Here is a 10,625-nt window from a genome sequence, read left to right as displayed (position 1 = left end):
TCAGCCTCTCTGCTCCTATGATGCTGCTTGGCCTGCTGTGTTCATCCAGCCCTGCACCTTGTTGTCTCGGATTCTCCAGCATCTGCAGTTCCTACTATCTCTGATTCGAAAATAAGTTATTCTTCAGTTTTATGGAGTCTTGGTCAGATCCAATTTAAACTGCTCAATTCGTAACTAGGCAAAGCACCAATAGAAGGAAATATTGAAATTGAAGTAAGGGACTTTGCAGATTTACCAAAACAACAGTGTTTAAAGGGTTAAATTCTGAGGTGAACCTAAACTTGGGATGCATAATAATTTGGTTTCTCGAAAGAAAATGGATGTCAGCTTAATTGAAAGTTTGATGACGAGATTGACACATTTTTAGATGCAAAAGAATTTCTTCACTCAAAAGGTTGTGAATCTCTCGGAATTTTCCACCCAGAGGCCTCTAGGTGATCAATCATTGTGTATAATCAAGACTGAGAAGCAGATTTAACTTTTTGGGCACAATGGTATGTGGAGATAGGAAAGAAAAGTGGAATTGTGGTAGAAGATCAGCCATGATTTTATTGAATGTACAGCAGCCTTGAGGAGCCTTGTCCTGCTTTTATTTATTCTGTTATTAAGAAAGGGCAGTAGGAGTTATGGGTCCAAGACAAAAGTTAAGTCACATGTTAGCACCACTATGAAAGAACAAATTGAGCTGAGCAACAAATTCTATCCTTGCCAGCCATGTCCATATTCCAGGAATGAAAAATAAAATCTGGCATGGCCTTTCACTGCATTCAAAGTCATGATAATGTCATCACTATAGAATAATTTATATTTTGATTAATGGGCAAGTGCAGTATTAGAGCTGTTTTGCAGTTCTAATACAGAAAAAGGTTGGATATCTAAATTAGCTGTACGGCAGGTGAGCGATGCCAACAGCGTGGGTTCAATTCCTGCACTGGCTGAGTTTATCATGAAGGACGCTTCTTCTAAACTTCTTCCCTCACTTCCCTCCCCCCAGGTTAAACCACCACCAGTCATTTCTCTCTAATGGAAGAGTAGCCCTGTGGTCCAGCAGAATTACGGTGACTTTACCTTTACAATTAAAACTCATGAGCACAGTATAAAGACTTATTTTTCACGCACTCTGTTGAACTAATGACAGTGAAATTGTGATGAGTCAAATTTGAATGATACAAAACTCCAGTTGAGTTCAGTCATTCCCACTAGCCAAACAGCAAATCCAATAGTCTGTTGCCTATGATTAGCCAAACCTTTGAAGTAGTAACTCTGGATTAGTCAAAGTTGGCTAAGCTTGTTGTATCAGTGTTCTGACCAAACAGACAAAGTTAGGCCACACAATAGTACAGAGTCATGGAGTACTAGGCAAGGCATTATTTTAGATCAAAATCTCCCTGTGAAAGCATGTCAAAGCCCGAGAGAAGGTTAAAGACGTCGACAGGAGAGAAGCTGAAATCGAACCAGCAAGTGGAAAAACATGACATGAAACAAAAAGTGGACATTGTCAGTGAGTGGGAGATTTCATCACTGAGTTAGTCAACAATTCTGAAACACAAGACAGAAATCTTGGAGCAGTTTGACAAGCAGACATTGTGTGTTGTGAAAATGATGATGAGAATGGCTACCTATCTCGACATCAAAGAAGCTCTACTAACATGGTTCAAGATATTTGAGCAGAGAGCATTCCCATCTCCAGTCCAATCCTGCAGAAAAAAGGACTGCCATGTCAAAGAGGCTGGGTCACAAGGATATGCAGCAAAGTATGGCTGGATTGATTCAAGACAAAGAATGGTATCACTTCTTGCATGATAGCTGGTGAGGATGCAATGGTTATGAAAGGAAATGACCTCTTCCACATCCTGAATGACTATACATCAAAAGATATTTTCAATATGAAAGAAAACAGACTGTTTTCACGATCTTTCTGCCAGACTGCTGTTTAATGATAAAAGGTGAAACATGCAAGGAATGTGTTATTGTTACAGTCTGCACCAACATAGATAACACCAAAAAGCTATCATTTCTGGGATAATAATGTCCTAGAGACCATATTGCTTAATGAATGTCAAGACATTAACCATGAAGTATGAGGCTAACAAAACCATCTGGATGACCTCCAGCATTTTTGAGGTATGAAATCAGGAAAGTGAACAAAACAGGTCAACAAACAAAATGGGAGATTATAATTATTACAACTAGCCTGCACACCCCTCCATCACTGGCCTTAAGAGTATCAAACTGATATTGTAGCTCCCCTAACATCATGGCCAACTCTAACAAATGGATCAGGAGAGATCAGGAACCTGAAAGCCCGCTACTGATGTAAGGTGTGAATAATTTGAATTAAAGACATTTTTTTTATATATATTTATGTCTTTACTGTGTTTGTTTGGCACTTTTGACACAGATTGCATTTGTGGGCAAATCAGGTTAAAATGCAATTTCCTCAGTTAATTTGAACCTCTACTTAACGTAAATTTGTGGACAGATCCCCTGGGATTTGACTTATTGGGAATTTACCACAGTGCCAAGAATAATAACTACAATTTATGCATTTGAAACGAAATGTTGATTTACTTTTCAAAGTTCAGTGCATTTGTCCACTCAAGTAATTCGTCCACCTCCCAGTCGAGGATAGAATTAGGGCCTGTCTGCTCTACACTGTCAATTAATCCTTCTGTTGCTCTCTGCACTAGGACAGCTGTATTTGGATCCAGTGTCTGGGCTTGCAGCATGCCCTCTTTGTACCTGCAAGATACAAAATAAAACAACTTGAGGAACAGGCCCTAATTGCTGTATTGTATAGTGACTGTCATTGTTTCTTGCTAGTTTTCTCTCATACTCAAATTTGTCCTTCTTTATTGTATTTTTCAGTCATCCTTTGCTGATTTCTAAAATTTCCCTAATCTTCTTGTCTACCACTAAACCTCACAGCACTGTTTGCATTTGTATTCAAATTGCTATCACCCTTAACGTCTTTAGTTAGTCACGGATAGTATATCCATTTGGAATAGAGTTTAGAGTCATAGAGTTTTACAGCATGAAAAGTGATCTTCTGGCCCATCATGTCCATGGTTGTCATCAAGCACCTCTCTACTCTCATTCCATTTTCCAGCACTTGGGCTGTAGCTTTGTACACTATGGCATTTCAAGTATTTATCTAAATACTTCTTTAATGTTGCAATTGTTGTCACCTCTAGCCCCCCTATCAGGGAATGAATACCAGACACTGATCACCCTCTGGATAAGAAAACTTCCTTAAAACCCCCTAATCGTTCTCCCCTTTACTTTAAATCTATGCCTGCTTCTTATTGATCCTTCTACTAAGGGCAAAAGTTTCTTCCTATCTACCTTATCTTTGCCCCTCAATTTTGTACATTTCAATCAGCTATCTCTGCTCTAAGGAAAACAACCCCAGCCTGTCTAGTCTCTCTTCGTGGACAGAACAGTCTAGCCCAGATAAAATCCTGGTGAATATCCTCGACACCCTTTCTATTACAATCACATCCTTCCTACAGTGCAGTGACAAGAACTGCGCACAGTATTCCAGCTGTAGCCCAACTAATGTCTTACGCAGCTTCATCTCTGCTCTTGTATTTAATGTCTTGACTCACAAAGATGAGTACAACAAATAAAACAAGTATCCCATTGACTGCATCCGCTGTACCCGGTGTGGCTTCCTCTACATCGGGGAAACCAAGCAGAGACTCGGGGACCACTTTGCAGAACACTTACGCTCGGTTCGCAACAAACAACTGCACCTCCCAGTCGCGAACCATTTCAACTCCCCCTCCCATTCCTCAGACGACATGTCCATCCTGGGCCTCCTGCAGTGCCACAACGATGCCACCCGAAGGTTGCAGGAACAGCAACTCATATTCCGCTTGGGAACCCTGCAGCCCAATGGTATCAATGTGGATTTCACAAGTTTCAAAATCTCCCCTCCCCCCACCGCATCCCAAAACCAGTCCAACTCGTCCCTGCCTCCCTAACCTGTTCTTCCTCCCACCTATCCCCTCCTCCCACCTCAAGCCGCACCTCCATCTCCTACCGACCAACCTCATCCCGCCCCCTTGACCTGTCCGTCCTCCCTGGACTGACCTATCCCCTTCCTAACTCCCTACCTACACTCACCTTTCCTGGCCCCATCCCCGCCTCTTCGACCTGTTTGTTTCCTCTCCACCTATCCTCTCCTCTATCCCTCTTCTATCCGCCTCCCACTCTCTCCCTATTTATTTCAAAACCCCCTTCCCCTCCCCCTTTTCTGATGAAGGGTCTAGGCCCGAAACGTCAGCCTCTCTGCTCCTATGATGCTGCTTGGCCTGCTGTGTTCATCCAGCCCTGCACCTTGTTGTCTCGGATTCTCCAGCATCTGCAGTTCCTACTATCTCTGATCCCATTGACTTCTTAACCACCCCTCAATCTGTCCTGTTGCCTTCAAGAATCTATGGACGTGCACACTAAGGTCCCTCTGATCGTCAGTATTTTCTAGCGTTCTATCATTCATCATGTACTCCCTTGCCTTGTTAGCCCTCCCAAAATGCATCACTTTACACTTTTCAACATTAAATTCCATTTGCCGATGATCTGCCCATCCGACTATATTGTCCTGTAGTCTAGGCTTTCCACCTCACTGTTTAGCATACCACCAATTTTTGTGTGATCTGTGAACTTACTAATCAAACCTTTCTCCATTCATGTCTGGATCATTACTGGATGTTACAAACAGCAAAGGATCCAGCAAAGAACCCTGTTGTATACCACTAAACACAGGCTTCCGGTTACAAAAACAAGCTTTGGGCATCATCCTCCTGCCTTTAAGACAATTTTGGATTCAATTTGCCAAACTGCCCTGGACCCCATGACTCTTAACCAGTTTCCCATCTTTTTAACTACCTTACCAAAGTCCACATAGACTACATCCCCTGCACTACCTTCACACCTTTCTGAAAAACTCTGCCAGATATGATTGCCCCTGACAAAGCCTAGCTACCTATGCTTATCTCTCCAAGGTCTCTCCAAGTGGAGATTAATTCTGTCCCTTAGAACTTCTTGTAATATTTACCCAACCACTGATGTTAGTCTCACTGGTTGGTAGTTTCCTGCTTTATCCCTATCATCCTTGTTGAATAATGGTACCACAATAGCTGTCCTCCAGTTCTCAGGCACATCTGTATCCAGAGAAGATTTGAAAATTGATATCAGGACCCCTGCAACCTCCTTTCTTGCCTCTCAGAGCAGCCTTGAATACATCTCATCTAGGTCTGGGAATTTATCCAAATTCAAGCCTGCTGAAAACCACCAATACCTCCTGCTTCTCAACTGTGATTTGTTCACCTCTATGACAGACCTCTTCCCTGATTTCTACACCAACATTGTTCTTCTCTATTGTATAGTACTCGTATAGTACACAGATGTATAGTACTCATGTGAAACCTGACCTATATCTTCCAGCTCCACTCAGTTACCCCCTTAGGTCCTTAATGGTCCCACCATTTCCCTGGTTATTCTCTTGCTCCTGATAGACTTTCCCTGGTTATCCTCTTGCTCCAATAATAAAATGCTTTTGAATTTTCCTTTACTTTACCGCAAGTATTTTTCATGCCTCCTCTATACTTGCTTAATTTATTTTTTTTAAGTAACCCACTGCACTTTCTATATGCCTCTGGAGCTTCTGGTGTTCTGAGCCCTCAGTATGTACCATAAGCTTCCCTTTTCTTCCTAATTTAGTCTTATACACTCCTCAATGTGTAGAGTTCTCTGGAATTTTTAGTCTCTCTCCCACTTTTACAACAACATGTTGGCTCTGCAGATTCATTATTTCCTTTTGAAAGGCTCCACTACTTTGATATAGATTTTTCTCCAAGTAATTGCTCCCTGTCCACTTTGGCCAGGCCCTGGCTTATGATATTAAAAATTAACCCTTCTCTCCAGTTCAAAACCTTTATTGCTCAGTCCTTTTTTCAATAACTACTTTAAATATTACTGAGTTATACTCACTGTCACTGAAATGCTCTTCGACCCCACTTTACCAACTGCCTCACTTCATTCCTTAAAATTAGGTTTTTTACATGCTGGTTTTAAAAAACCTCTACTGGATACTTTTTAGAAATTCCACCTCCTCTAAGCCTTTCTCACGTTGCCTATCCCAGTTGGTATTGGGAAGTTGAAATTCCTCATTATTGTTACCCTATTATTTTATACTTCTCTGAAATTTGCTTCCATATCTGCCATTCTATATCTTCCTGTTTGGAGTACAATAGTACACTCTCAACAATGTGATTACTCTCCTTTTGTTTCTAAGTTCTACTCATATAGCCTCAATTGACCAACTTTCTAAGTTTTCATCCCTCTTTATTACAATAATTGACTTCTGGATCAACATTGCAATAATCTCCTCTTTCACATTCCTCCTTGTTTTCCCTGAAGATTCCATACCCTAGAATATGGAGCTGCCAGTCCTGCCCCTCCCTCAGCTATGTCTCTGTGATAGTAATTACCTCACTTTACTTTTCCTTTCATTCTGTCCTACTGATATATCAAACACCCTTGAATATTCATGTTCTAGTTGTGGTCAACTTGCAACCACGTATCTGTAATGGCTATCACACATCACTCATTTATTTCTATTTGTGCTATCTATTCATCCATCTTGTTACAAACACTGTAAGCTTTTGGATAAGGAGCCTATACGAGGCATTTTTGCCTATTCTGACTATTTGCTGGTGCATTCTCATTTTTGTCAGCTCTGTCCCCTCCTGTCACACTTAGGTCATCATTATCCTGCTCTATTGCTCTGTCCTTTTTCATTGAATTTATAAATCTCTGCTCATATGAACACCCTTAGGTTTAAAGCCCTACAGATGCTGTTACATGATTTGCCCATACTTTGGCTCTAGTGTGGTTCATAGCTTCCCTTTCCCCAGTACTGGTACCAGTGCCCCATGAATCAAAGCCCATCTCCTTCACACCAATTCTCTGATCTTATTTACCCTATGCCATTTGCTCATAGCTCAGCTAGTAACCCAGAACCTATTACCTTTATGGCACTGTTAATTAGTCCAGTCCCTAGCTTCTAAGTACTATACTGTCCCCTCATACACCCACATTCCTTTTAACTTTGCGAATTGAATACTCCCCTGCACTATGGTGATGTGATCAATTTTCTCACCTTCTTCCCTGGAGTCCCTGATCTTATGCACAATTTGTCCTGCCATCTTAAAAAAAATTGTGTATGTGTACCAAACCCTAAATTTCTGTTCTTGCACCCCTGTAAATTATACAATTTAGCTTATATTCATGCAACATTTCACATGGTTCTGCTTTAAATTTCACCTATCGTGTTCTGCCTATTTCATTTGTCAATGACTTATGTCAATGGAGGCAAGATGCAATCAACTGTGCCAAAAGCTGCAGAGAAATTGAGCAGAATGAGGAACGGGTAATCCAGAGCCACAGGTTGACGTTCTGGGGACATAGGATCAAATTATACCATGGCAGATGGTGAAATGTGCATTCAACTAAAATTATACAGAATAAAAAGTGTTAAAGTCATCAGGGACTGAGACTGAGAGGGATTTGCTATGTGGCAGCATGGATGACATTTATAACGGAAATTTTCAGAGAGAAATTTAAGGAAGGGGAAATGTGTTAATATCTATGTCAAGTTTCAGTCAAAACCAGATGTCAATGCAATCATCAATAAGGTAATGGAAGGCAAAAACCATGTTTGTGAATGAACAAATATAATACAATGAAATGTGGACAGGGTTTATGATCACTGACCCACAGGCACAATTCAAATTAATAGTGTTAGATGCGATAAGCAGGTTAGTGGGGAGTTTGGCAAGATTAGCTGCAGTGGGTACACTTGATGGTAAGGTGAATGAGAGAGAGACAATGGTAGCTAGTGGCCTAACCAAAGAAATGCTGTAGGGAAATTGAAAGGTTGATGAGCAGTGATAGTTTTGGATATGGATTAGGGGGACAATGTACACAAGAGGGAGAAAAATGTAAGAAATGTTAGATGGCATGAAAAGGAGAAGGTGAAAGTCAAGGATCCAAGGAAGGAGAAGGGGGAGAAAAATGATTTTGTACCAATGGACTCAGATTCAAAATAGCCACAAAAATGCACATGCAGAAGCAAAAAAAATCTAGAAACTGCAGCAAACCACGAGTCAAAGGAAAATGAGGAAATTAGAAATAATATAAGCAAATAAAAGTACCAAGGACTTTAGGCCTTGCAGCTAGTGCAACAAAGGTTTATTAGACTGATTCCTAGAATGATTGTTATTCTATAAGCAGTAATTAAGTAGACTAGGACTATATTCCTGATAATTTAGAAGAACCTGTCATGAATTCATTGAAACAAAGTTATGAAGGTGATTGGTAGGATAGATGCAAGAAGGCTTTTCCCATGGCTGAGGTGTTAACTGAAATTAAGAAATTTTTTTTTTCACTCAAAGGGTTATGGATCTTTGGAACATGCCATTCCAGACAGCGGATGGTCAATCACCGAGTATATTCAAGTCAGAATTTGATAGATTTTTGCATATTAAGGGAATTTAATGGGAAGGGGATAGTGCAAGAATACGGCTTTGGTAGAAGATCAACCATGATTGTGGTGAATGGCAGAACACATTCAAAGAACTGAATGGCCCATTCCTGTTCATTTGCTGCTATTGCATTTTTAAAAAATGGAAGCAGAACTGATTTACGTTATTTGGATATCACAGAAATTAGGAGCGACATCCCGATCATAATTGATCTCTTAACACCACGTGCTTTGAATGAGATAGATCAAAAGTTGTTACTTGGGACATTTAGTTTTTAATGACACAGTCAGATGTAACGATATCTAATTAAGTGACTGTCATCCCAAATCAACATTATGGGTGTGATTTACCATTCTGTATTGATGGTGAGGAAGGTGGCACAAAGGGCAAATAATTGCCAAAGGTCCCAGAGACATACTCACCTTCTTCCTGTAATCTCAGTTATTATGTTTTGACCAAGTAAGTCCGTGTGCAATCTTCTCAACCCACCATTAATTAAGGCTCTTAAGTGGTCAATTAGTAGCCACTAGAGGACCTTAACTGTCACTGATCATTCCTGGCAGATGAGAATATTCTTTGCATTCTGGACGGGGAAACCAAAGTGACCTGCCTGTCAGCCAGGTTTGGGACGATTCCATTTGCCCCGAAATAGTGACAAGCAGGGGTACAGTATGATACTTAAAACCAATCCTACCTTTGCTTTGCCTCCAATACCCCGACACCTCTTACCTTACAACCCTTACCTTGTGAGCCCTAACCCTCAACCCCCATCCAAAAAACCAATACATCTTTGCAGCCTGGGCCTCCAAAGACATTCTTTCAGCTCTCTGAGGTTGCCTGCCTTTGATTGGAAGGATTGGAGAGTGGCAGGATTTCAGTGGTGAGGCTCTCAATTGGACGAGTATCTTGCAGGACAGCACATGCTGGAAAAGGATCGCAGGACTGAAAATGTTAACTATGTTCCACAGACGCTGCCAGATCTGCTGAGTTTGTCCAGCAATTTCCGTTTGCGTTTGTTTCAGATCTCCAGCGTCTGCAGTTCTTTGTTTTATTTAAGCACTAAAATGTTCATTTAGTGCTTGCATCTAGCAAGCTTTCTCGTTGGTGAAAGTAGGGAGTTAATCGCCCTGCAGTTGCCACTCCAACACTTAGCACTCAGAGCACTGAATCCTAGCTGATCACATCAAGCACTAAATCATTCCACAAAACAAGAAACTCTCAAATTCAACAGTTGTCCATTTTTTTTAAAGTTGAGCTCCCTCTGCAGGTTCAATCGAATAAAGTACAGTGCAGAATCCTGATCTGTCATGCTATGATCCACTGGGTAAAGGTGGCAATTCCTGGTTTATGCCAGATCAGAGCAGGAACAGATTTAGATGGGAGGTCCCTCAGGAAGATAAATATAGGAGTCAAATGTTATGGAAAAGGATAGGTACATACAGCAGGGTAAGGTTTATAATTGGGGGAAGGGTAATTACAATTCTATTAGGCAAGAACTGGGTAACATAAATTGGGAACAGATGCTGTCAGGGAAGAGCACTATTGAAATGTGGAGATTGTTTAAGGAATGCATACTGCGTGTGCTCGATATGTTTGTCCCTAGCAGGCAGGGAAGATGCGGTCGAGTGAGGAAGACTTGGTTCTCAAGAGATGTCGAACGACTGGTTAAGAGGAAGAAGGATGCTTATGTACGGTTTAGGAAACAAGGAACGGAAAAGGCTCTAGAGGGATACAAGTTATCCAGGAAGGAGCTGAAGAAAGAGCTATAAGGGGGCATGAGAAAACCTTGGGAGATAGGATTAAGGAAAACTCCAAGGCTTTTTACACTTACGTGAGGAATAAGAGAATGACCAGAGAAAGGGTAGAGCCGATCAAGGATTGTAAAGGGAATTTGTGCACAGAGCCTAAAGAGATAGGAGAGGTCCTTAATGAATACTTTTCTTCGGTATTCACAACTGAGAGGGACCTAGTTGTAGACGAGGACAGTGTGAAACAGGCTGGTAGGCTAGAGAAGGTCGATGTTAGTAAGGAAGATGTCCTAGGAATTTTGAGGCAGTTGAAGATAGATAAGTCCCC

At 41.1% G+C, this 10,625-nt stretch overlaps 2 protein-coding genes across 2 annotated transcripts in view; one reads left to right on the top strand and one right to left on the bottom strand.

The window, feature by feature from the left end:
• Nucleotides 1–2,736, bottom strand: part of LOC125483358 (protein MFI-like) — an 11,108-nt gene extending 8,372 nt beyond the window's left edge. Inside the window, exon 1 of the mRNA XM_048598288.1 lies at nt 2,572–2,736. Coding sequence (XP_048454245.1) covers nt 2,572–2,729 — 158 coding nt within the window. The 5' untranslated portion in view covers nt 2,730–2,736. The remainder of the gene's footprint in view (nt 1–2,571) is intronic.
• The window catches only part of LOC109915242 (protein O-glucosyltransferase 3-like), a 135,759-nt gene that overhangs the window by 57,479 nt on the left and 67,655 nt on the right, over nt 1–10,625 (top strand). The gene's annotated exons all lie outside the window — the stretch shown is intronic.

This window comes from Rhincodon typus, chromosome 6 (genome assembly GCF_021869965.1).
Source record: "Rhincodon typus isolate 14 chromosome 6, sRhiTyp1.1, whole genome shotgun sequence".
Lineage (NCBI taxonomy): Eukaryota > Metazoa > Chordata > Chondrichthyes > Orectolobiformes > Rhincodontidae > Rhincodon > Rhincodon typus.
The sequence above is the reverse complement of the archived record's forward strand: the minus strand, read 5'-3'. Positions and strand labels throughout refer to the sequence as shown.